General features: G+C 43.3%; 1 protein-coding gene across 1 annotated transcript; it reads left to right on the forward strand.

The window, feature by feature from the left end:
- Positions 1–944: 944 nt before the first annotated feature.
- cad (carbamoyl-phosphate synthetase 2, aspartate transcarbamylase, and dihydroorotase) lies at positions 945–26,701 on the forward strand. The gene is made up of 44 exons (XM_075459870.1): positions 945–1,352; positions 2,331–2,470; positions 2,925–3,054; positions 3,138–3,280; positions 3,467–3,608; positions 3,780–3,951; positions 5,340–5,525; positions 5,645–5,754; positions 6,858–7,000; positions 7,180–7,311; positions 7,579–7,812; positions 7,905–8,126; positions 8,215–8,403; positions 8,491–8,615; positions 8,752–8,885; positions 9,029–9,141; positions 12,765–12,929; positions 13,015–13,100; positions 13,255–13,501; positions 14,768–14,866; positions 15,001–15,225; positions 15,334–15,516; positions 15,627–15,845; positions 16,608–16,775; positions 16,860–17,042; positions 17,613–17,717; positions 19,059–19,304; positions 19,386–19,467; positions 19,885–20,051; positions 20,195–20,359; positions 20,806–20,937; positions 21,118–21,319; positions 21,410–21,600; positions 21,727–21,867; positions 21,945–22,034; positions 22,132–22,273; positions 22,512–22,705; positions 22,795–22,869; positions 23,008–23,220; positions 24,177–24,302; positions 24,383–24,538; positions 24,635–24,736; positions 25,539–25,633; positions 25,813–26,701. The coding sequence occupies exons 1-44, from the start codon at positions 1,262–1,264 to the stop codon at positions 25,910–25,912; spliced, it is 6,705 nt and encodes a 2,234-aa protein (XP_075315985.1). The 5' UTR covers positions 945–1,261; the 3' UTR covers positions 25,913–26,701.
- Positions 26,702–27,034: the final 333 nt, after the last annotated feature.

Below are 27,034 nucleotides of genomic sequence, written 5' to 3' on the forward strand. Positions count from 1 at the left end.
TTGCTATTCTTTGGAAGGACCGGGTTGAAATTTACTAAATGCAATCCTTAATCGTTTCCTTAAATGGGAAACATATTTGAAATTGTGATTGTGATAATATGAATTGGACTAATTTGGATTTCAATGATTTTGATTTGATTGGATATTGTATTACAATCAATTTGATTATAATTGGCTTGAATTGGACTGTATCTCTGAAGTGCCTCTAGATGACATTTGTTGGTATTTGGAGCTATGTGAATAAAACTGAATGGAACTGAATATAGTTTTGGAAATTAAAATAACTTTGCAAGATGTTCTGATTGTATATGTTTCTCTGAGATGGATTATTCTGAGTAATTTAAATTTTTTTGTAAAGCTAAGTGATTTCAGGGTCCACTATCTTTGCGATACCTACTTAAAATTCTTCATGTTTTGCTGACATTGTCAAAAATTGAATAATTCAACTTTAGGTTTACTGAGTTAATGGGTTTATCAAGATCCTTTGAGCAGGGAAATAATATTAGTCACCCAAGTAGTTACATAAAAACATTGATCACTTAGTAGTGAACACAGGTAAAACATCTTTCTCACCTCTATTGCTACTGTTTAAGCTACAGCATTGCTACAGTTATTGCTCAGAGTTACACCCCTCATGAGAGGTACGTAGTCATGATGTCAACTTCGTTAAATTTCGAGCTTCTCCCGGAAACGCCCGAGCCTGCCTTCAAAATAAATCCTGACTCGCTTTACAATCAGACAAGCTAGTTGGGATGTTTTACACTGTTGAAGGTTTTTGTTTTGTTTTGTTTTGTTTTATCGAGTTAAAACTTTTAAAAATCTAGCCTATGTCCAAAGAAAGAACTTAAAACCTTTAGAAGACTGGAGATGTACGTTCATTTTGTTTTGAAAAACTCTCAACGGAAATGAGTTACGTTTTGCGTCAAATGTTCGGGCCCGGACCGCGGGTAGACTTCCACGCGGCTGGCGGCGCGTGTGGAACACTTTTCTGGTATCTCCCGTCCGACAAAACCAGCAAATTTTCAAATTTAACTCGCTTTTCGCTTTTTTTCTTCATTTATTTACAAACGACACGTCAGCACGCTGCTAGGCTTTCTTTTTGCGGTCACAGCGGGTCTAAATTGCTGTTTTTTTTCTGCCGATTCTCATCTTCTTGTTTTCCGCAGCGTGTGATTCACGTGGAGACCGGTCATACCTGGCTTCTTGCAGCTTTGAAACATCCGTCAGTTTTCAGGAGTTAGCATTAGCCACCCGTCAGAAAATGGCAAAGATGGCAACCTTGATTTTGGAGGACGGGGCCACGTTCAGCGGGCGCCTTTTTGGTGCAAATGTGTCGATTTCAGGAGAAGTTGGTAAGTCGTTTTAAATTGTAAGCGTATCAGTTTGTCAACGTACTTCTTCAGTTTGATTGTGCAGAATAAACCTGCGTATGTGACCACTTACTGGTTGATATTAAATACATGTGTATTTTGTTCTTTTAATTGTACCCAAACAATCAAAGACCGTTGTTCAGCGGCAGGCCGTGATAACTTGTCTCCTCTTATAAACTTTAGGGTAGTGTTGACAAATTCCCTTAAAAAAAAATCAGTCAAGTTAGTGTTGACTTAGCTGAACTCGTCACTTAACTGACTGATGTGTGAGCATGGACGGGGACTCACTGTTTCAGAGTTGAACTATTGAGCCTGAGGACGAGTAGGCAAATTAAAGATGAGGCAATACTGGTTTTTATTCAAAGACTTTGGTCTATGAGATGTATGCTTGTTCCGATGAGGAAAACGGGCACAAAGTATGAGGAATACCAAGAATAGATAGGAAGGACACAATGAAATGAAATCCCCTACATATGCATGCCATATTTTGTTGTTGTTTTGTAGGAAAACTTAATGGATGCTTGACCAATAAAGTCACATACATAAAAAAAAAATATTAGAGCTTCTATGGTGGATCACGTTGAGTATATTCATACTGTTTGGTATTTTGTGAGAGTAACAACCATGAAAAGTACACCTTAGAGCTTTAATAAGGGCAACTGGACCTCACTGTGAGTCAGTGACACACATATGACCTTAATGACCTGCCAAGTGTGACCCAATAAACTGGTTGCAGAACTGAAGAAGCCTCTTGGATGAGAGATGAAACGTCCTCGAGTACCAAGAAAAAGTAGCCCAGTTGCCTTTATTTAAGCTCTTAGGTTTACCCGGATAACGGAGAATCTACACCAACGACCAAGAAAATAGAAATAACTGTAATTCTTCAGCCTTCATCTTGGGCCGACGGGCACGGATGTGACTGATGCAGCTGTTTTGATGAGGAATGCTTTGTCTGCTCAGTGTTTCAGACGGGTATGGTGGGCTACCCCGAGGCTCTTACCGACCCATCCTACCGCTGCCAGCTGCTGACTCTCACTTACCCTCTGGTTGGCAACTATGGAGTACCAAAGGATGAAGAGGGAGAGTTGGGACTGAGCAAGGTAAGTCAAACTTACCCCATCTTTGTAGTTATTTGAGTCTGAAGTGGAGTTGAAGTGTTTTATTTGACATTTTGTACTGGATGTTCGTTGATATTACTCCGCCACCGCTAAGAAAATAGTGCGAGCATGAACAGAAGCAACTTTTCGCAATGAAATTTGATATGGATTACCAGTGCACACCAGTAACCACTCCGGTGAGTTGATGAATTTGAAAACGGACGTTTATGGTGCTTTTACGGACCTTTTTGGACATGCACCATGCTTGCCATTCTGAAGCAGGTTGAGAAGAATCAAAATTAGGCAAATACCGGAGACAGCAGTAAACATCAAAAAAGCGGTGAGGGGGGTTCTAAAACATTGCAGACGACTCAGAAAAGAGGCTTAATGTTGAAAATACCGGAGTTCCCCTTTAACACTGTGGTGCGGTGGGTTTTCTGTGCGTTCTCCTGCTCAGTGGTTTGAGTCATCCAAGATCCACGCTGCCGCTCTGATTATCGGAGAGCTGTCGGACAGTCCCAGTCACTGGAGTTCAGTCAAGTCGCTGGACCAGTGGCTCAAAGAACAAGGCATTCCCGGATTGCAAGGTCAGAAAACCGTCCTCCAAGTTAAATTAAATGAACTGAATGAATGCAGACTCACGCATTGTTCACACTTCCATGCACTTCAGGGATTGACACCCGCCGTCTGACCAAAAAGATCAGGGAGAAGGGCACCATGTTGGGGAAGCTGGTTGTGGACGGGACTCCCGAGGACAGCGTTCCCTTTGATAACCCGGACCAGAGAAACCTGGTGAAGGAGGTGTCCATGAAGGTAACCCTTTCACTCTGCTGGCACCTTTCACACACTTCAAATAGCCTCTTTTAGAAAAGCTGTTAGGTTTTGTATCATCAGCAGCATATAAAAAGACAAAGGTGGGGTTATTTTGGAGAAATAAATGGGTAGTTTTTACTGAACTCCTTTCAATTATTCCTTTTTTTCCCTGTTTACTGTGTCCAGGAGTCAAGAATATTCAACCCCAGCGGTAGTTTGCGTATCACAGTGGTGGACTGCGGCATCAAGTACAACCAAATCCGCTGCCTGGCTCAGAGAGGAGCCCGTGTTACTGTTGTACCGTGGGACCACCCGCTGGATGTCTCCGGTTAGTAACACGCAGCGTACCTGTAACTTAGGGTTGATTTGGCCTTTTAGCCAGTTTGGGTCAACAAGTTTGCTTTAACTTATTTGGAACTTGAGGGGGTGACTGGGACCTGCAGCATATTGTGTCATTATTTTTGGTAACGTGAGCATTTTGATAAATAATATTTTCCAGATTTTGACGGTTTGTTCATCAGCAACGGTCCCGGGGACCCGCAGTTCTGTGAGACCACCGTCAACAACGTTAAGAAGGTGGTCTGTGTGGATCAACCAAAGCCAGTTTTTGGCATCTGTCTCGGACATCAGCTGCTGTCTTTGGTCATCGGGGCGAAGACCTACAAGATGAAGTGAGCGCCTCCATCATTAACTGCACACAGCAAACGATATAAGAACCAAACATATGTTTAAATTGGTTTTTAACTTGGAATGTAAATATATTTTGGGTTTTCTATTCACATTCCTGGCTTACGAAACAATTTAAGTTTCAGTAAACCCCGATTCTTTTAAGATGTGCTGAAAAGATGAATCAACGAGCCAAATGACTAAGAAAACACCTTTTACTGAGTGTGAATTAAAGAGTGCTGCTGGTGTGAACCCGCTCAGTCCTTTGCTAAGTTTATGGAAGAGTTTTGGAACAGGAGGAGGACAGAAATGTGGCCTCAGTGACCTGCTCCAAAATCCTCACTGCTCTCTAGAAACACAGACTCTCACTTTCACACACAGTCTTTGGGACAGTTGTGGTGTGAAATGCAGGTTTTTGCTGTCCTCAGCAGTCTGATCCTCAGTATCAGCACCAGAGGGTTGAACTGAGCAGCCATGTTTTGAAAAAGGCTCAAAGAAACACGCCGGCGGTTTCTTTGAGGTGGTCTGCACCTATGAGTCTGCGTGGTCTGATAGTCCACCGGCGGGAACTTTATCAGGCTCAGTGTGAAGGTCGGGGTTTAGCAGATGTGTTCCCATTACCCAGCCGGAATGCTGCAGGCATCTCGGAAAATAATCTGCAGATAGTTCGGAGGGATTCCTTCCAACACCTGCAAATATGCATAGTTGGTCCTTCCTCGGGTTCAGTATTTGGGAATAACTACATGTGGTGTTAAATGATCAGCCTGTGCACAGTAACACTGAGTTGGTTTTAGTTATTTGACATAAAATAAGGCTTTTCCTGTTTAAATAATTATTGGATTTATAACAGAAATAAGTACAAGTATCATGATACTTACTAAAAAAAACATGGAAAGTCTCTAAAATAATTCATACCCGTTTGTTTGTGGGTCTTTCTTTTACTTCGATTTTATTGAGTTGTGCTCTTTCTGTTCTGTCCTGGTTGAATTTTCCGTAGTCTTATCAAGAAAAATATATATTTCTAACCATAAACACTATTTTTCTAGAATATCCCATCATCCATTTGGGTAATGGATAGTATGCTGCTCTGGGATGCATTAAAATGTTTAAAAAAAATTAAAATAAGTGCAGCTGTGCATTTAAATAGCTGCTTTTTCTCCTCAACTTTGTAAATATCAAGGTATTTAAGTGGCTTTTTATATTTCTCTACAATTCTCAATTCCAAATACATCATTGTCTCTACTAAAACCAATAAAATAAGGAAAATGTAGCTTCTACTTTGATTATTTCTGTGTTAAATGCAGATCAGGTGAAGTTATTCTCTTAGAAAACAAGCAGCAGCTTCCATGTCGGATTGTTTAAAGGTGCGTTTCTCATCCCTCTTGTTTGTCAGGTATGGAAACCGTGGCCACAACCAGCCGTGCATCCATAACGGAACAGATCGCTGCTTTATCACCAGTCAAAACCACGGGTTTGCCGTCGACCCCGACACTCTGCCGAACGACTGGGACGTGCTGTTTACTAACGCCAATGATCACACCAACGAGGGCATCGTACACAACACAAAGCCCCTGTTCAGGTAACAGTCTGAGACACAAAGATGCACAAAGACTCACAGCTAAAGGGCCTGAGTCCAGCTGCGTGGAGGTCTCACATCTGATTAAAAAGATGATTAACTGCTCTGATCATTTCCTCCAGTGTTCAGTTCCACCCAGAGCACATGGCCGGCCCCACTGATCTGGAGAGCCTGTTCGACGTCTTCCTCGACACTGTGAAAGACCACAAAGAGGGAAACGCTGCAAAATCTGGTAACAATTTAATTATTTAAGTGTGTTTTCTTCGCTGTAACACGTTCTTTTAATGCATTCATAGATTTAAAAGGTTTCTTGTTGCTTATGACCAGAGGTGGGTAGAGTAGCCAAAAATTGTACTCAAGTAAAAGTACCGTTACATTAGAATATTATGACTCAAGTAAAAGTAAAAAGTAGTCATCCAAATAATAACTGGAGTAAGAGTAAAAAAAGTGCTCGGTGAAAAAACTACTCAAGTACTGAGTAACTATTGAGTAATGTCTGATTTATTTGTTAACACAAGCATTCAATCAGACAGACAAAAATACTAAATAATCATCTTTAGGCAAATTAGAGTTCATCCAATTGATAAAATAAATTAAAATGAATTAATTAATTACAAAACAGCTTAAATTAAAATAATCCAGGTAAATTCAAGAACTTCAATAAAAAATAAAAGAGACTTAGGAAATGTTTAAAACATATGTAACCCATATGTAACCTAAAAAACAAACATTCGCCTATCCATGGAGGAAAAAACGAGTTTAGGAAACTTAGCGCTACATGTTTCCTCAAGTTAGATGTTGAGTTTCTGCTGAAATGTGCGTTTGTTTTGGTTGACACAGAAGACACATAATGTAGCTGCTGTTTCTCACTCTTTGTAAGGTAAACATGCTTTCAGTATGAGGCCTCGTCTGCGTCTTCATTTCCCACCGTTGGTTCTGACATTTTTCATCTGTTTCTTTGTTTGTTTGCTACGACTGCTAATGCTAAAGCTAACCCGTCCCGCCGCTGAGATTGAGTACGGTCACGTGATCAGACTGCACGGCTGCGTCTGATTGGTAGAGCCTTTAGAGGAAGTCTCTCTCTCTGTCAGAATCAAACATTAAAATGAGGCGTACGCGGGGGGATAAAAATAATGAGGCGTAGAATACCAAAGAGGTAAGAAGAAAAGTAACCAGCTCATTGTAGCCTAATGTAGCGGAGTAAGAGGACAGTTTCTGCTGCACACATCTACTCAAGTAAAAGTAAAAAGTATAGAGATTTAAAACTACTCCTAGAAGTATAATTTTTTCAAAAACTACAACAAAATAAAAGTGCTTGTGTACGTTTTCTTGCAGTGAAGCAGCGTTTGATGGACCTCCTCACCTACCCTGGTGCCCAGAAAGCCAAAGAGGCCGTCAGACCCAGGAAAGTCCTCATCCTGGGCTCTGGTGGGCTGTCCATCGGCCAGGCTGGGGAGTTTGACTACTCCGGCTCCCAGGTCTGGAAAAGATGAGCTCTTTGCTAAAAGTTGTCTTGGGATAAAGTTTGGCTTCAGTTGAATTAATTTACCATGCATTAACGGTGGTAAAAGTTTAAAAAAATAGGTAGAAGTCACACTTTTAAAGCTTCTCATTATCTTCCATCATCCATCTGAATGAACTCTGCTTTGTTTACCAGGCTATTAAAGCTCTGAAGGAAGAGAACATCCAGACTGTGTTGATCAACCCCAACATTGCCACCGTCCAGACCTCCAAAGGGCTTGCGGATAAAGTCTACTTCCTGCCAATTACACCGGAATATGTCACCCAGGTATGGATTCTTTCTGTTCTCCCTGCAGAGATGCATCCTTTTCTCAGAAGTGCAGCAGAACAGACGGGAGGTTTTCTTTGGATGTGCGGTCCGGCCAGATGTCACCTTGTTAAGCTCTTAGATAAATCTTTTACACTTTGAGGATTTTCCTCTCCGGCTCTTCTTTAATTCGCAGACCCCACCACATAAAAGATTATGTGGAAATATCAGGATATAGACGGTTTTCTTGGAGTAAATGCCACATGTCTTTCCACTTTGCTCTAACAGGTGATAAAAAACGAGCGCCCAGATGGAGTTCTGCTAACTTTCGGAGGCCAGACTGCTCTGAATTGTGGCGTGGAGCTGACGAAGCTGGGCGTCCTGGAGAAGTACAATGTCATGGTTCTGGGAACGCCGGTGGCCTCCATCGAGATGACTGAAGACAGGAAGATCTTTGTGGAGAAAATGGAGGAGATCAATGAGCACGTTGCTCCCAGTGAAGCAGCACTGTCAGCAGAGCAGGTGAGGAGACGCACGTCCCTCAGTGTGTGGCTTCTGGTTTATGTTTTCTCTCAGTTCTGGATTTTTAGAACTCATCTTTAATGTTTCTGTAGGCGGTGGCAGCTGCTGAGCGTCTGGGCTTCCCCGTCCTGGTTCGCTCAGCGTTTGCTCTCGGCGGTCTGGGCTCCGGTTTTGCCAACAACCGAGAGGAGCTGATCCCTCTGGTGACGTCGGCGTTCGCCCACACTTCTCAGGTGCTGGTGGACAAATCCCTCAAAGGGTGGAAGGAGATCGAGTACGAGGTGGTCCGGGACGCCTATGACAACTGCATCACTGTGAGTAAAAAGAAACCGGTGGACAAACTTAAAGAACTGTAATAAAATGACCCCGACCTGACGGTTTCTTTTGGTTTTTCCTGTTTAGGTGTGTAACATGGAGAATATCGACCCCTTAGGCATCCATACGGGGGAGTCTATTGTGGTGGCACCCAGTCAGACACTTAACGACCATGAGTACAACATGCTAAGGAACACGGCCATCAAAGTGATCAGGCACCTTGGCATCGTGGGGGAGTGTAATATCCAGTACGCTCTGAACCCAGAATCGGACCAGGTATACTTAAATGTGACAACATGGCTCTGAAAAAGCACCCAACTATGTTGGACTGGCTTTTTTGTGATTGTGCATAATCTTTTGCAGTACTACATCATCGAGGTGAATGCCCGCCTGTCGCGGAGCTCGGCTCTGGCCAGTAAAGCAACTGGTTATCCTTTAGCCTACGTAGCAGCTAAGCTCGGCCTGGGGATCCCGCTGCCACAACTCAAGTACGTCTCTGTTCTATTCCAGAAAACCTTCTGTCCTTCTTATCCATCTTTTCTTATTCCTGTTTTGTTTTGGCTAAATGATTTGATCACGGTAAAAATTTGCAAAGTATTTCAAATGAATCTATTTGTGTTCTAGAAACTCGGTCACAAACTCAACAACCGCAAACTTTGAGCCTAGTTTGGACTACTGTGTGGTGAAGGTGCCCCGCTGGGATCTCAGCAAGTTCCTCAGGGTTTCCACTAAGATCGGCAGCTCCATGAAGAGCGTTGGTAGGACAAATGATTGCATGTCACTGCGTTTCTACATCATATTACTCGCATTAAAGCTGTCTGCTGTGCAGTTAATTTCCATCCTAAGTTTCCAGCCGAGCTACCGTTGATTGGAGCACGTTTTTGATCGTTTTACTCAACAGGAGAGGTGATGGCTATTGGTCGGAGCTTTGAAGAGGCCTTCCAGAAAGCTCTGAGGATGGTGGATGAGAACTGTGTGGGCTTTGATCACACCATCAAACCCTGCTCTGAAGAGGTTTGTTTGCTCATATTTTTGGTACTCTTAAACTGTGACTGGAGTAGCATTCCTCAAGTCTATGGTAGATTGTTCAGAGACCTAAATGATGCTTATGAATTGGGGTAAAAACTAGGGCTGCAACTATCGATTATTGAAACGATTAATCGGATAATGAATGAACAATTGATGGCTCTTTTTCAGCTTTTAAATTTAGCTTGAGGTTGTTTAAGGTATATGTAAACTAACAATAAAGACAATAAAACTTAACTAAATATGTATTTTAATACACTGCTGGTTAGGTTACTAAGTGCATTTGTCACAAACAAACAGCCTTCTGTGGTATAACAGTGTCTATTTTAAGTTCCAACTGTGTGAGGTTTTATGTCAATTAGAGTTTATTCAAAATGGTCTGCTGTGAGGCTTTCTCTATTCTGAGAACATATATTCCTGCTTTATCAGAGGACTGCATCAATTTAATTTGGGGAAAAAAAGAAAAATAAATTTGGTAGACAAGAGTAAAATTGCTCCTTTAAACTTAAATATGCCAGGAATTAAAACCATCTAAAACTGAGAAAGGATACATTCAAGCCTTATTTTATCTCGATTTTTAACATTAACTGAAAATGCTAAGAAGAGTGCTGGCAGTCAAATCAATATCAACAAGTGAAAAAGAATACAGTGTAGTTGTAACTTTGGACTGTGAAGTTGAATAATACAATTTTAATGTTAAAATCCAAGACAACTCCGCTTATTTATAGCTAGCTGCTAGCTACGCTAACAAGCTAAATATCTTACCTTTGTGAGTCCGAGTCTCCCAGAGATCCTACGTGCTCCGTAAGGTCGGCTTAACAAAACTTTCAGGTAATCTTTCTTTTCTGGATGTCGAGGGTTAAATGCTCCCAGACCCTTGACACTTTTGGACGAAAGTACGATAATTTAGCCGCAGTCATTTCGTTGTCATCTCCCGCGATTATTTACCGTAACGGGCATGCATCTCTAAGCAGAGATAGGTATGGAGTAAAGGCTGATTCATACTCGGCGCAAACGCGCAACTGTTCTGGCTCGAGAACCATTAATGACGTCATCGAAAGCGCCAGCCCCTTCACAGTTCCTTCAGCTCATAAGCGCAGTTTGCGCCGAGAATGCGTCACATTTGCAGTTCTCTCCAGACCAGCGAGCGTGACTGTTGAGGAAACAAGCTGAAAAGCACACGAAGAAAGCATACACAATGCCACCTGTGGTGTCACGTCAGCAGAGGCTGGCACATCTGATGAGGAATGAATTTACTCTGGGTGTAGAACTGTATGTGTATCTCAGAGCTAAGCGGCTGCGGCAAAAACAGAAGAGAAGGTGGAATGTTTGTCCTTTGCAACAAGACGAACTTTGTCAAACGTTGTCCCAGTGTAACTTCATAGACGTGTCGTACAGATGTTTGTAGAGGCGCATCCTCTCGGTCACCGTGGTCTCTGCAGTGTTCATTTTTTCTTTTTCTTGGTCAGCTGTTTCCGGTTGAGCGCGCGTGAAGTCAGAAAAAAAGTTGTGTGCGCGCCCTTGCGCCGCGCGAGGATTTTCTAGCTTGCGAAGGGGGGCGTGGCGGAATTTTGGGACACGTGACCGTTTGCGCCATTTGCGACCAGCTAGTATGAGCGAGGTCGCGCCGAGTAAGAATCAGCCTTAAGATGACTCGCTACGTATAAAAAATAATGTTCAGCTCGACAGCGTGAAAAAGACGTGTGATGACGTAACCGATAATTAACGACAATCAAATGCGTCGGCGACTAATTGTGTTATCGATTTTTGTCGACAACGTCGTTTTTACTTTTTTACATCTACATGCTGAGTGAGCTCACATTGTGACAAAATAGTGGCACATGCTACCTCCTGAGTTTAGGTTAAAATATTGCAATGCAAGTTTTTTTTTTTTTTTTTTTTTTAAATCTTAAATACCCCCAATATTTCCATTTAAACGTTCACAAAGTCATTCCAGATGTGCGACAAAGGTGTTTGAACTGGGCCAACAGGTGGTGCTGTGGTCTGTGGCGCCATCACAATGTGCGCCGCTGAAAGCCTTTCAGTTTCATTCAGTGCTTTTCACCGGTGCTTATGTGAAATGTGTCGCCATTTTTGTTTTTATTTTTTAAACTGTCTTGTTATATCTTCTAAAACAGCACACTGGATCGAGGTAAAGGTGTGTGTTTAAGCATTGTGTGAATGACAGAGAATGCAGAGTTTAACTTAAAATGCTGTGTCAGCTATCAGGTTTTCCAGTCGCTCTTGCTCGCTATCGGCTATACCTAATTTTTTAGATTAAAGGATGTGACACTGCAGCCTTAAATTTCCCTTCCAAGCTGAAACCGTGTGTTTAATGTACTGCAGCCCAACATTTTCAGGGAAGGCTGGTTTGCTGACTTGACCACTAACATGAGACACTCGTGAAGTGGATCCGCATCATGACACAAACTAAACTAACTGGAACTGACTCGGCGTTGGCACTGCAAGAAAAAGTGATCTATTAAAGGGATAGTTCGCCTCTTTTGACATGAAGCTGTATGACATCCCAGATTAGCAACATCATTTATGAACATCTTCTTACCCCCTGCTGCGTCCTGTGAGCAGAGTTCCAGCTGAGTTTTGGTGTTGATGAAGGTAGTCCGGCTAGTTGGCTGGGGCTAGAAAAATAAAGCGTCTTGCTTCTCAAAACAATATGCGTTAAAAAGAGTAATACATTTGCATCACAAAATCGTTTTGCATGAAAAAGTCAGACCTCACTTCGCTTGGCGCTATTTTTGCCTCCCTTGATATCAAGGTCGTCTTGCTTTTTGAGAAGCAAGACGCTTTATTTTTCAAGCCCCAGCCAACTAGCCGGACTAGCTTCGTGGACACCAAAACTCAGCTGGAACTCTGCTCACAGGACGCAGCAGGGGGTAAGTCAATGTTCATAAATAATATTGCTAATATGGGATGTCATACAGCTTCATGTCAAAAGAGGCGAACTATCCCTTTAACTGCTCAGCAGAATTCAGTCCATCCTACTGTAGTGTGCAGGCAGTTAGCTGTTATTCACTAACTTCTGGGTCACTTTTAGTTGTAGAGATGGAGTGGAGTTCATTTAGATGCCAACATACTCATACTCATTCATCCATCTGAGCCCTGCTCATGTGCAACCGTACATATGAGTTTGTTATAGCAAGATACAGCAGAGACCTCATCGGAAAAATGCTAAAGCAAACCGATGTGGAGCAGGGCTGGATACAAATGCTGTGAGCTGCTGTGTCTCAGCCCCAGTATCAGATTCACAGGCTTAAAGGAGGTTTTTAAATGAATAAAGCACTGTTAAACTTACTAAATGTTTTTCTAAAAGTTCTATCTCACTTTGGGTTTCTCATCAGAGGTGAAAGTCAGATTGGTATTTTCTTAAATTGTTCAGAAATGCAGTTAAGATGGAAAACATGTGAAAGTGAATGTAAGCAGTGCACCACTGCTGTTAGTGGAAATGAGTTTTCTCTTTTTCACTGCTCGCAGCTGCTGTGCATGTGGCTGAATTTATAGATAATCAACCAAAATACCTGGCCAGATGTTAAAGTATGACATCTACATTCAGTTTGTCATGCTGCCTTGCTTTCGTCTCCTTTGCTCACCAGGAGTTGCAGACTCCCACAGACAAGCGCATCTTTGTGTTGGCGGCGGCGTTCAGAGCCGGTTACACGGTGGACCAGCTGTACGAGCTCACCAAGATCGACCGCTGGTTCCTGCACAAGATGAAGAACATCACTGACCACGCGCGCCTGCTGGAGACGTACAATCAGGTTGGGCCGACGAGACAGAAGTCAAAAGAAACAATTAAATTGGACTTTTTTTTTTTTTTTTTAATGTAAAAAATTCTCCAACCAGGACGAGAGCACGACACCTCCAGAGGTGATGCGTAAGGCCAAGCAGCTGGGCTTCTCCGACAAGCAGATAGCACTCGCCGTGCAGAGGTGGGTGAGAACATAAAGACAGACCGAAGGATGCATTTTCTGTCACAGCAGATGACCGATTACACACATCTTTAAGCACAAGAGAGTCTAAAAAAGCTAGTTTATCTCTTCCTGTGTTTGGCTTCGGTCATTAAATCCGTTTTCCGTCTCGCAGCACCGAGCTGGCCGTCAGAAAGCTGCGTCACGATTGGTCCATCCTGCCTGTAGTGAAGCAGATCGACACGGTGGCGGCCGAGTGGCCGGCCCACACCAACTACCTGTACCTGACCTATCACGGCACCGAAAACGACCTGGGCTTTGACGAACAGCACGTCATGGTGATCGGCTCGGGTGTGTACCGCATCGGCAGCAGCGTGGAGTTTGACTGGTGTGCGGTTGGATGCATCATGGAGCTCAGGAAGGTCAGCTGCAGAAATCTCTCAACACTCTTTATAATTTGGCTGGTCTCAGGTTTATTTATAACTAAGTCTTGTGTGTGAAGCTTACCATTTTCAACTGTTACAATCAGCAGCATAAGTACAGCAAAAGATGAAATGCAGCCAAGCAAGTAGTTAATTTGCAGTCGGCAGTCAACAAAAGTTGACCAGAGTCCTTTAGATTCCAGTAAATTTAACAGCCAAATGACAAAGTAATAAGAAATAATACCAAGAATGAGAATTAAAAACAAATAGAGGCCACTAAAATCCAAATGATCGACTAAAATTTCACTCTTTTCGAGTGAAAAGCCAAGAAGAAGAAGTCAGATTAAAACAATGATTTGAATATATATTAGGGCTGGGCAACGATTAAAATTCTTAATCTAATTAATCACAACAAATACAAATGCGATTAATCAGGAAAATCATCCCTGATTAATCGCATTTGTACGCAAAATCCAAAAATGAATCCAAAAGTAGTGTATAGCTTTTAGCATTTAGCTTTATTTTAAATGTGCTGCCATATGAATGAAAGTGCCATAACATTTGTTGTGCAAACACACTTTTAACATCAGCATCTTTCTGTAGTTTTTATGTAGAAGCCTCGCTCCACTGTCTGTTTCCTTGAATGACTTGCTGCTATCAGTTGTGTGTTTTGCCTTTAAGTGATATTTTAGACTGGAACTACTACGCTGAGAAGACAATTCAACTTGGCAGTGTTTACAGATGACTTTGGTTCTGTCGACTCCGCCGTCTGGAAGAACTTTAAAATGAAAATGGCCGAGTAAAAGTTCCGTACCCTTCTCCATGTTTGGTGGATCCACCGATTACTTTCTTTTCCGGTTCCGCAGCAGACTTTTACAGAATAAAAGCCTGTGAGCAACAGACTTTTACAATAATAAAATAAATAATAAAACGTGCGTTAATGCGCGATAAAATATTTATCGGCGTTAAATAATTAATGAGTTAACGCGATAATAACAAGTTAACTCTCCCAGCCCTAATATATTTACAATCTGAGCACATGGAAAAGCCTGAAAAAGCTCAGTCACTCACTATGTTTTAATTTAGATCTTAGAACATCTGAGAGAAACTGGCTGGTCGACCACAGTGCTCTTACAGGGGAGCGGATGTGGATAAGATCTGTTCAGTGAGATACAGCCAATAAAGAATTAGTCCTGGAACAGACAGGGAGCCAACAAAGGGATGCCCAGAATGCAGTAATGAGTTATGTTACTTCCATCATTGCAGATGGGCTATAAGACCATCATGGTGAACTACAACCCTGAGACGGTCAGCACAGACTACGACATGTGTGACCGCCTCTACTTTGATGAGATCTCCTTTGAGGTGAGTCTTTTGTGTGCAACATTTTAGATCTGATTGAAATTGAGCCCTCGGATAAGAAGCACTTTATTGTAATACTGTTGTATTTAAAGTAAAGGCGCACAACATTTAGCTAAAGAAAACACACCGCCTCTTAGGTGGTGATGGATATCTATGAGAGGGAAAACCCAGAGGGGGTAATCCTCTCCATGGGAGGCCAGCTGCCCAACAACATCGCCATGGCCCTACACCGTCAGCAGTGTCGCATCTTGGGAACTTCCCCCGAGTTCATCGACAGTGCCGAGAACAGGTTCAAGTTCTCCAGGATGCTGGACACCATCGGCATCAGCCAGCCGCAGTGGAAGGAGCTCTCTGACACAGAGGTACGCCTTTTTAACAGTGATTTGTTTCTGCCTTTCCATCTTTTACCCATGCATAACCAATTATTTCTTAGTTTTTGCTTTAATTTTTTGCTTTCACTTTAATTTCAGTCTGCTGTGAACTTCTGCGAGACCGTCGGGTATCCCTGCCTGGTTCGACCCTCCTACGTTCTCAGCGGAGCGGCCATGAATGTCGCCTACAGCGACCGCGACCTGGAGAAATACCTGACCGACGCTGTGGCTGTGTCCAAAGAACACCCGGTTGTGATCTCTAAGTTCATACAGGAGGCCAAGGTCAGCAAGAACACAGCAGTCAGCGACTTCAGCAGATAACAGCTGTCAAAATGTATCGAAAAGTAGTTGAACTGGCTTCAGGGAGTCTGCACTGTTTTTGGATTTTACAGGAGATAGACGTAGACGTGGTAGCGTGTGACGGGGTGGTGATGGCCATAGCAGTTTCCGAACACGTGGAGAACGCCGGCGTGCACTCTGGTGACGCCACCTTGGTGACGCCACCACAGGACCTCAACCAGAAGACCATAGAGAGGATCATGATGATCGTTCACGCCATCGGCCTGGAGCTGCAGGTCACTGGACCCTTTAACCTGCAGCTGATTGCCAAGGTGAGAAATACAAAATTCTGTGTGATCCGTCTGGTTCTCTTGATACGTTGCAGGTGGAAGTATGAATCTTAGGTTAAGTACTTTTCCTATTTAGTGAAAAAAAACTAAAAACAAGTACCTGCATGTGAGGCATTCAGGGGAAAAATCATTTTGGGTTCCACTTTCAGACTTGGAAACGGACTGAAAGTCAACACCTTTTACATTCTATTTGGACAGTATTTGAACTGAACATTAATAATATTGTTTATAGGTGTAAATTCTTGAAATTCCAGCCAGCATCGCAGTGGTAAATAGTTGTTAGTCAGTGATTCGTTGGTGGGATAGGAATGGTGATGTGATCTTATTAGTTGATCAGCATGAAAAAACTGGGTTGAAAACATCACAAAAAATGCAAATCTTCAACTTTTTAAGTGCCATTGACAGGACAGATTTGTCTAAAAATTAAAAATGATATGAAGACAAGGTAAAGATTTATGAAGGAAATGAAGCAACTCTGCACAAAGAAAGTCATTTTTGTACAACTAAAGTTCCCAGAAACGGGACTGAAGACGTGTAAATCCATGCCACAGTTATGTGTTTACCATTTTTCTTCCTGTCTGATTGTCAGACATGCTTGTTGTAGCAAGAAATTGCTCAAGAAAGAAAATAGGACTTTAGTCATGATTTTAAAAAATAGAGGCTTTGTATGAACTGAAGGCCGGGGGATGTTTTAGTTCCACTTGTTAAGCTGTCACTAACTCGATGATGTGGTTTTCCTGCCAGGACGACCAGCTGAAGGTGATTGAATGCAACGTCAGAGTTTCCCGCTCCTTCCCTTTTATTTCCAAGACTCTGGGAGTGGACCTTGTTGCCCTGGCAACTCGGGCCATCATGGGGGAGGAAGTGGAGCCGGTGGGTCTTATGAGAGGCAAAGGAGTTGTGGGAGTAAAGGTAAGTAGACTCAAACGACACATTCATCTTCTTCACCTCACACTCGTGTGTTTTAACATTAACCACATGTCCCCTGCCCTCCAGGTGCCTCAGTTCTCCTTCTCTCGACTGGCCGGAGCTGACGTGGTGCTCGGGGTGGAGATGACCAGCACTGGAGAAGTGGCCTGCTTTGGGGAGAACAGATACGAGGCGTACCTCAAGGCCATGCTCTCAACTGGCTTCAAGATCCCCAAGAAGAACATCTTGCTCTCCATCGGCAGCTACAAGGTACCGCCGTGACATCAAAACGACCTCCTGAAACAGGGTTACGCTGAGTGGTTGCAGGCCAGATGTGACCGCTGATCAGCTGCTCGGTCATCCAGCTGGAAGTAGACGTGACACATTTCACTGCAACGCTGCAGCTGTGGGTTTGTGCTTAACAGATGTTTTGTTTCTGCTGAATCAAGTGGAAATAAAACTGCGGATTGCATTCAAACGCATCTCATATGATGGTGCGTGCTTGACAGAAATGTTTCCTGTAACCAGAAAATGCACAATTTCTCCTTGCACCATGAAATTTTCAGCTCAGGCTTATTTTTATTAGTCACGGTTTATTTAAACGCGTGTAAAGCAAACACTCCCAGTGTCTGAGCACAATAAAACTGCATCCAGACAAACTGGAATAGAATAATTGACTCTAAAACATAAAATATGTTAAACGTAGAAAGCTCATCAATGATTGTACAAGGCAAAGTAACGAGGGATCTTTTAATTGCTGTTAGACTTGGGCATTAAATAGTTTAAAATGTTGTTATCGATACATAACCAAATCGTTTGCTTTGATTTGTGTGTTGGTAGAACAAAAGTGAGCTGCTGCCCACCGTGCAGGCTCTGGAGTCTCTGGGATACGACCTGTACGCCAGTCTGGGCACTGCTGACTTCTACACCGAACACGGAGTGAAGGTAAACTCCTAAAATCTGCTTCATATTTAGATTTACTTCATGAAACAAAGGGGGCGGATAGTTTATAGCTTATGTGATAGCACACCAGCGTTAAATTGTCTTGGTGTGGACCAGAACCCAAAAACAATTTGATTTAATTATCTATTCCTCATTGTGTTTTCCTGCAGAGGAGCATGCGGGGCAGTTTTAAGAGAGAACAGAAATCTGCGATACTTGTTTTTAAAGCCTCTAATCTTGATCAAATCAGTCCAAACATGTTTTCACTATCTTAGAATGATCCGTTTTCATTAAAAGAAGGTCCCTTTGCCGTTTTGTCAATCCTGTTTGGTGCATCGGTCCAGGAGGCCACCACAGTTTGGGGATATAGTGACTGAAAGGCATAGTTGGCTTGTTTAATTTGGAATTAATCAGAATGAACTGCTTCCGTCTGGTTCTACAAGGTGAAAAATCCTGTTTTTATTCTTTGGTTAAAAACGCCCTCCTGTTACCAGAAGCCCCTTTCACACTGCCAAATAACCCGCGTTTAATTCGCGAATTTAGCGTGTCCGCTGTCGTGTTCACACTGCTGACCCGGGCTGCCGCGTCAACTCGACTCGCCTTTCGACCCGCGTCGGACCCTAGTCTTTTTGCCGAGTTTGATGTGAACGCAATCGACGCGGGTCGGACGTGGGCGTGACGTGAGGAGTTTAAAAGACAGAATGGACAGCTGATTCAGAACAACAGCGACAGGTGAGGACAAGTTTTACTCTGTTTTAGCCTACATCAAGTTGGAGACATTTTTTAATATGGCCAACTGGGGAGACAAGGAGGTCCGCGAGCTCCTCAGCCCCCGAGCAGAGGACGTTATTTACCGCCACATGTCGGGGACGGTGAAGGATGGACCTCTGCTGGAAGGGCTGGCGAGAAAGATGGGAGAGCGCGGTTTCCCACGCAGCAAGACGCACCGTAAAGTAACATCTCCATGAACTGCATATACAATTACAAAAACGAGTTCTCAAGGTGTCCCGCCATCGTTTGTTTGAAAAATTTGATGCAGACAGGTGTATTTAACCCTACCTCCGGCGCATGGCTTGTGCCTACGTCATTGTACACGCCCAGCATTTTATGTGTTTAGTGTGACGCTCTGCCACTAGGCAACGCCCCCTGAACTCGGCTTCAGGCGACACGGGTCACCAACACGCCAAGCGTTCACATTGCTCGACGCGGGTCGAAGGTGCAATTTGGACCCGCTAAGGTAGCGGGTCTCAGTGTGAAAGGGGCTACAGAGACTCAGAAATGCAAGAAGAATAAAAATGGAAATAAATTGATGGATAAATGGACTTTTTTCCGTCTCTGCTCCAGGTGACGGCAGTAGATTGGCCTTTTGAGGAGGATGAAAGCGACTGTCCCAACAAAGAGAAGCAGCGCAGCATCATGAACTACTTGGAGGAGAACCACTTCGACCTGGTCATTAACCTCTCCATGAGGAACAGTGGAGGCCGGAGGCTCTCCTCCTTCGTCACCAGAGGCTACAGGACCAGACGCATGGCTGTCGACTACTCTGTCCCGCTTATCATCGACATCAAATGCACCAAGCTCTTTGTTCAGGTAAGTCCTCTTCTTTTCTCTGATCCCTTTAAAGCTGTTCTTTCTCGGCAGTAGAAGTCATATGCAGTGGCTTGTTTGCAGGCTCTTCGTCAGATTGGAAGGTCTCCACCAGTGAAAACTCACATCGACAGCATGGCCTCACAGACGCTCGTCCGTCTGCCCGGTGAGTCACTGCATCTCATCTTTTTTGATCTGCAAAACTAGGAGCCTTTAGGCAAAGTCCTCGTGTTGTTTGTAGAAATGATCTATGTGAATTCAGTTCTCTCAAAGGCTTTAGAAGTTGTTTTTTTTTTTTTTTGTTCGTTTTAAGATGTATCTGAAACTTTCCTCTGGGGAAATTTTCTGTTTGCAACATCAGACGCATCACAACTGATGGCCGAATTAGCCAGAAAGCTCACTGACCAATATGGAGGCTTTATTTTAAGCAAAAGCATTTATGAACTCATGATTTTTAGTTGTTTAATTTGTACTTTTGTACATGTACATATTTTTCATATAACCTACTTGTTAGTAGTTTTGGAGTGACCTACTTCCGTGAATACTCATACTAACACCATGCTCTCTTCTGATTGAATTTAAGGTCTGATTGATGTCCACGTTCACCTACGGGAGCCCGGGGCCACCCATAAGGAGGACTTCTCCTCTGGGACCGCGGCTGCTCTGGCAGGAGGAGTCACTCTGGTGTGTGCGATGCCCAACACGGCCCCCGCCATCACCGACGCCAGTTCTCTGGCCCTGATCCAGAGGGTAGGACCGCAGATTTGTTTCTTTTAGTCTAAACTCGGTGTTACATAAAAGTATGAAAATATCAGACTCACTCGGAGTCTAAACTACTTAAAGTGTTGAATAGTTTTGGTAAATGTGACGTAAATGATAAACTGTATCATCAGCTGGCCAAAGCAGGCTGCCGCTGTGACTACGCCCTGTACGTGGGCGCCGCTTCAGACAACGCCGCCGTGCTGCCGCACATCGCCAGCCACACTGCGGGCCTGAAGATGTATCTGAACGACACGTACTCCACTCTCAAGATGGACAACGTCTCTCTGTGGATGGAGGTTAGTTGAATTTTTTTGATCTTATTATTTTGGTATTCTTCATTAAAATGTATCCATCTTTTCAGCCGTTTACCTGACATTTTCACCTCTTTATGGCCTCTGTGCTTAACTTTTGTTCTTATTGGCAGTTTCAGCTTGTTTCAGATTAATAAGTAATACTTTTTATGTCTACGCTGATGTAAAATAATCAAACAAAACCTTTTCTGTCACCAAAGCACCTTAGAGACGTTGTGGAAGCTTCACCAACGTTTAATCCTCACTTCTTTCTGGGTTTGAAAGGGATCTGGCTGCACATTTTAGCTCTGAAATCACTGACCCACTTCTTGATTCGTGTGGTGTTCACTAACAACTTAAAAACTGCATAATTTGACCTGAACTTGAGGAATTTGGAGGCTTTTTTTGGTCAATAGCGGAGCTTTGACTTAACCGTTTGCATCTGTTTAAAGCACTTCGAGAAGTGGCCCAAACACATGCCCATCGTGGCTCACGCTGAGAAACAGACGGTTGCTGCGATCCTGATGGTGGCCCAGCTCTACCAGCGCCCAGTCCACATCTGCCACGTGGCCAAGAAGGAGGAGGTGAGGAACCATTTTGAACCTTACTTTAGAATACTGGAGTTAGTTTATTTAAGTGTTTACTTCATATTTGAAGGTGATACAGTTACCATAAAGCTGATCTGCATAATCCTGAAATTTCTGAAGTATTTATTAGATTCTTTGCCTCAATTTTGACTCACTATGACTTCCTTTGGCTGTCAGATCCTGATAATCCGAGCTGCAAAGCAGAAGGGCATCCAGGTCACATGCGAGGTGGCGCCTCATCACCTGTTCCTGTGTGAGGAAAATTTGACGGATATCGGCGAGGGCCGAGCGCAGGTGCGACCCATGCTGGGAAGTCGTGAGGACATGGAGGCACTCTGGGAAAACCTGGACATCATCGACTGCTTTGCTACGGACCACGGTTAGCAAGTGGACGTGTGCAGTGACGGAGCACAGAAAGCACTCCAGCTTCACGGTGCTACTCATATTATTTTGCTTTGCTTTTTTTTAGCTCCTCACTCTGTGGAGGAGAAGAACAGCGAGCGTCCTCCTCCTGGTTACCCCGGCCTGGAGACGATGCTCCCGCTGCTGCTGACGGCCGTCAGCGATGGGCGTCTGACCCTGGATGACATTATCAGACGTCTCTATGACAACCCGCGAAAGATTTTCAATCTGCCTGTTCAAGAAAACACCTATGTGGAGGTACACTGACACTCGTAGGTCTAGACTATGAATTCTGTGCAGCAGTCCCTTTTTTCCTTCTCCTGACACTGCAGCCTGGGTTTTTGTAAATTCTGCATAAAACTTTAACATATTTCTGTCTTGCAGGTGGACCTGGAGCAGGAGTGGGTCATTCCTCAAGCCATGCAATTCACAAAGTCCAAGTGGACACCTTTCCAAGGCCTGAAGGTGAAGGGTAAAGTCCGTCGTGTGGTGCTCCGGGGAGAGGTGGCCTACATCGATGGCCAGGTCAGCGTTCGTTCTGCCTCTTCGTCTATTTGTGGTAGTTTGTTGCAGGAAAATCTCATAAAAGCGGTCTACTGCAGGTACTGGTGCCTCCTGGATACGGTGAGGATGTGAAGACTTGGCCCACTGCTTCGATCCATCCAGCTGAACCTGTTAAAGAAGCCCCTCTGGTAACCGCACGGCTGACCTTACTGTTGTTTGATGCGAGTCTTCAGCTGCAGGCTGTGCTGTTTTTTATATGTGGATGTATTTATTCGGTTCCGTCAGACTCCAGAGCGCCCACGTCCCACTCCTCCCCGTGAATGCCCGGTCCGAATCCGAGCACAGAGTCCCCGTCGCTCCACTGGAGACTCGCGCTTCCTGCTGCCTGCCCGCATCCACCGCTCCTCTGATCCTGGACTGCCACCAGGTACTACAACTCCCATCATGCTTTGACACACTTGTAGCTCCTTGAAGTCAAAGTGTAGAAGATGCTGTTGATATAAGACGGAAAGTTTTCCAGCTTTGTTGTGTGCATTCTCTGTCCTTTAGTGTAATAAGCAATAGGAACTTAATTAAAAAAGAATGAAAATAGTAGCATAGCATATTTTTCTTTACCTTCTTTATTCCACGGGGTAATTGGCACATTTTGACTCTGATTTCTGCAGATATGGTCGCACTCCCACCCGCCAGTGCTGGCGACGGCTACAGCCACCCCCCACCTCTATCCAGGCTGCTCTCGCCGCAGTCCGGGCCGGGACAGATGACTCCCGTGCAGGTGTCACACTTCCAGACGTCTCCCCTGCTGCACTCGTTTGTGGGCCAGCACATCATCTCTGTCAGGCAGTTCAGCAAGGAGCAGGTATGCTCCAAAAACACGCTAACACAGGTGGTGACACGCCTTCAATAATCATAAGGCCGCACATCACAGTCTATTTTTTTCTGTTTCAGATCTCTCACCTTTTCAATGTTGCTCACACTTTGCGTTTGATGGTTCAGAAGGAACGGAGCCTGGAAATCCTGAAGGTATTTCCAAGAAGTTCTGTCTTGGGGAATAAACGATTTGTCTTAAGCGTTTCGGTGTATTTTAGCGATCCTTGTAGCTGAGAACTTATGTGCCTGATGCTCCGTTCTAAATCCTGCTCTTCTGTTCTTCCCGTCCAGGGTAGGGTGATGGCATCCATTTTCTATGAGGTCAGCACTCGCACCAGCAGCTCCTTCACAGCAGCTATGCAGCGCCTGGGCGGCTCGGTCGTACACTTCAGTGACTCCACTTCGTCCTCGCAAAAAGGAGAATCGCTGGCAGACTCTGTCCAGACCATGAGCAGCTATGCTGACGTCCTGGTGCTCCGACATCCAACACCAGGAGCCGTAGAGGTGCGTTTCAGCTGTGCTATAACCTGAGAACAAAAAAATAAATCTCAGGCTCTAAGTTAGTTTTGCAGGAGAAAAAGCTGTTTTTAAATAAACTCGGTTAACATTTTCCCATTTTTCTGTCTGGTGATGTCATAGATAAATGTTTCGGAGCTCTCATTGAGACATACAGTGAAATATATTTCCCTTTTCCTCTTGCTTGTGCTGCCTCATTAATAAACAAATCAGAACAATGTAGTACCCATTTTATTATTTATATTTTTACTCAGTTTTACTGCGTTTGAATTTGGGGAACTTTAATGCAAGTCAGACGCTTCTTCCCTAATATTTTCCTCATCCCTGAAAAATCATAAAATATGTGTATCTAACATTCTTTTACAGCACGTATCTGCTAAAAGATGCTTTCCCATCAGTGTTATTAAAAGGGAAAGATGTTGAGCGCAGGGCATTAAAAATGAAAGAGGATGTGCGTAGCTGTAAATGTAAATGTCTACTTATGCAGTTCATAATGCACCAGTCTTTAATTTCTCCAGCTTGTTCAACCTAAGAAGTGAGAAAAAAGTTGAACCAAAAAAAATTTTTGGATTCATTTTCCCATTTTGGAATGGGGAAATATTTGCAGTGATTTATAGAAACATGTTAAAACATAAATGTAGATGCAGTATATCAGGCAAAAACAGAGTTTGTCCAGTTCTAAGCAGCTTTAAAGTGAAACTCTGGTCTGAGCTCCTTTATTCTCCAACACAGCCTGAACCCTCTCAGACGAGGTTTCTGTCATTTCTTTACGGAACGGGACCGAAAACGGGCTCAGCTTCCGTTGGCACACCAGTTCTGTTTGTCAAAATAAAGACTTGTATTAATTTAATAAACTGGTTTATAGTAGCAGCTTGATGCCCTAAAGCTTCTTCTACCAGTTGTGAGTGGTTTTAGAATGACTTCCTCTTCTCTGCGGCACACAGAAAGCATCGCGTCATTCCCGTAAGCCGGTGATCAATGCTGGCGATGGTGTGGGCGAGCATCCGACCCAGGCCCTGCTGGACGTCTTCACCATCAGAGAGGAGCTGGGGACCGTCAACGGCATGACGGTGAGAAACCATCCGACAACTTTGATTTAAATCCTTCCGCTTACTGGGATCCAGACTTTTAAACTGGTGTTTTCTTTCAGATAACCATGGTCGGGGATCTGAAACATGGCCGCACCGTTCATTCTCTTGCCAAACTGCTGACTCAGTACCGCATCACGCTGCGCTACGTGGCCCCCAAAAACCTTCACATGCCAGCAGAGATCATCAACTATGTGGCCTCAAAGGGAATCAAGCAGGTGGGGACTAATACGTGTTACATGCACCGTGTTGAAATGCAGACAAAACGCTGAACGAGAGGTTCAATTTGATTGTGTTTTCATCCTTTTTTGCAGGAGGAGTTTGACAGTATTGAGGAGGCTCTGCCTGAGACCGATGTCCTCTACATGACGAGGATTCAGAAGGAGAGGTTTGGATCTGAGGACGAGTACCAAGCCGTAAGTTTCAGTTCAACAGCAGCTTTATTTAGGGTCTTTTTGTACTAAACGAGACATTTTATGCCCCTTTTTCCACAACCTGACAAAAGTTCCTGATGTTATAGCGTGACGTCCGACATGCTTTGGTTGAAATAACACAGAGACAGAAACGCAGCCTCTGTTTAAACTGAACATTGTAGGGGCATAGAGTGACCCATTGTTTGTTTCTCTTAAAATCTGTAGGACTTAATAACCCTTGGAGTATCTGACAGTATGAGAGAGCATACAGTAAATGGATTGAGAGCTCAGATCACACACCAAACTGACAGAAAAATTAGTTATACGTTAACCTGGCACCTCAGAGCGTAACGGCTGCTGCTTACCATCATCATTAAGAACTCATCTGTCACATCTCGGCTCCATAAACTCCGAACTTCCCAGTTTTTAGCTGCAAACATTAAGAACCATTGCTTATATGGATAATATTTCACCAAAGTTACTGTTTTGTAATTGCAGTTTTTTCGCATTATTGGCTCATTTATTTCTTCAGTTAAACGAGTTGTGTAATAACGATGAGATTTGCTGTTGGGAGCAAAGGGAAAAGCGGGAGAAAAAGAGTCTCACCTTCTTACTTCCGGGGTGGAGCGCATGCAGCGTAATCTGATGTGGAAGTTGGGCTGTTTGGCTCTCAGGAAAATGGCAGGGTTGGGTTTTTTTCTGAGATTTTGAGTTTGCAGTGACATCAGACACTCGAATATGAGCTCTCAAGTAAAGGAAAAAGTACCAAAAGCAGAGGGCTAACATGAACATTTAACTCTTTCAGTGTTTTGGTCAATTCATCCTGACTCCTCACATCATGACGGTTGCCAAAAAGAAGATGGTGGTGATGCATCCACTGCCCAGAGTCAATGAAATCAGGTAAAGCCCACAGATCTTAATATTTCACAGAGGAAGAACCTCCTGTTGTGTTTTGTTTCCAGAATTTTTTTTTTTTTTTAATTTAATGCCTGTTTCCATGTTGGCTGAAAAGTTTAGTTTGAAGATTTGTGAAAAGACTTTGAAGTAATCCTTCCTTTTCTTTTGTATTTGTCTCTCAGTCCGGAGGTGGATACGGACCCAAGGGCGGCGTATTTCCGTCAAGCGGAGAACGGCATGTACATCCGAATGGCCATTCTGGCCACCGTACTGGGAAAATAAATCCCCACGCTCCTTATTCTCAGCCTAAATGATTAGTGTTACAGCTAAGATCCTGTGCCTGCATGTTATTTCATAAACACTGTGAATTTCTCATTTCCTCTTCTAGATGGGGTTTCTAGAATTACATAGAATAAGACTAAATTAAGTTATCAAGTTTACATTATGTTCTCTCCAGTCACACAGAATACAACTTATTTTCTTATTAGCCATATAATAGAATTACAAAACTTGGATATTTTCACATTTTTGAAACACACTTTACATACAGATCAGCTTCTCACCAGCTTGAAAAGCACAAAGAATCTTGTCGTGTTTGCATTTGTCTGTCTGAGTCGTGGGGAAGAGCATAGGAGGCTTCTTGAAAGGGAACAAATGGAGTTGGACATTTCAATTTGCATTTTTAATACTAAAGATGTGTATTTTCATAGTTGGTGAAAGCTGTTGTCACAAGACGTGATTAAATCTGCTGCAGTATGTGTGAATTACTTTAAAGGGACCACGTTACGATGTTAAAAAGGGTCAGTTACCCCATTTCCTTGTGCACATTCATGTTTTACTGGCCAACAATGGTGCCAGTTACATCAGCTCTGTTAAAATCTGTTTGTCTTCTGTTATGTTTATTTTCTTCACTGTCTAGTATCAACTGAAAATAGAGACGCACAAATATTTCGATGATTTATGGATATTTGCTGTAACTGTCGGTGATTCCTTTACTGTAACGGTGATCGATGTTGGCCAAGTGTTTGTGAACTGCTTCATATGTAGAAAAATAAAGACAATTTTCTCTTTTGCAGTTGACTACGTCTTGTGTACGCCTACAAATGTGGCAAACAATAAAAATCTTGAGTTCGAATAACTTGTACAGCAAGGTAAGACGAGATTCATTCTTTTGGTGGTGACACCCTTTCAAATAGCACACCAGTGAAATCCCACAAGAAAAATGTCCTGTATGAAATTGCAAAGATGAGGCAGGAGGCCATCGTGACATAAGATATTAATGAAATATTTAATTGCACATTTAGAAGCAAAACTTGACAATCAAGTTCAAACTAAGGTGGCCGAAAACTCCTATAGAACTTTATGAATGAAAGTTTAGTCAAAAATTGCATTTGAACCAGATGG

Source organism: Odontesthes bonariensis, chromosome 24 (assembly GCF_027942865.1).
Source record: "Odontesthes bonariensis isolate fOdoBon6 chromosome 24, fOdoBon6.hap1, whole genome shotgun sequence".
Taxonomy (NCBI): Eukaryota; Metazoa; Chordata; class Actinopteri; order Atheriniformes; family Atherinopsidae; genus Odontesthes; species Odontesthes bonariensis.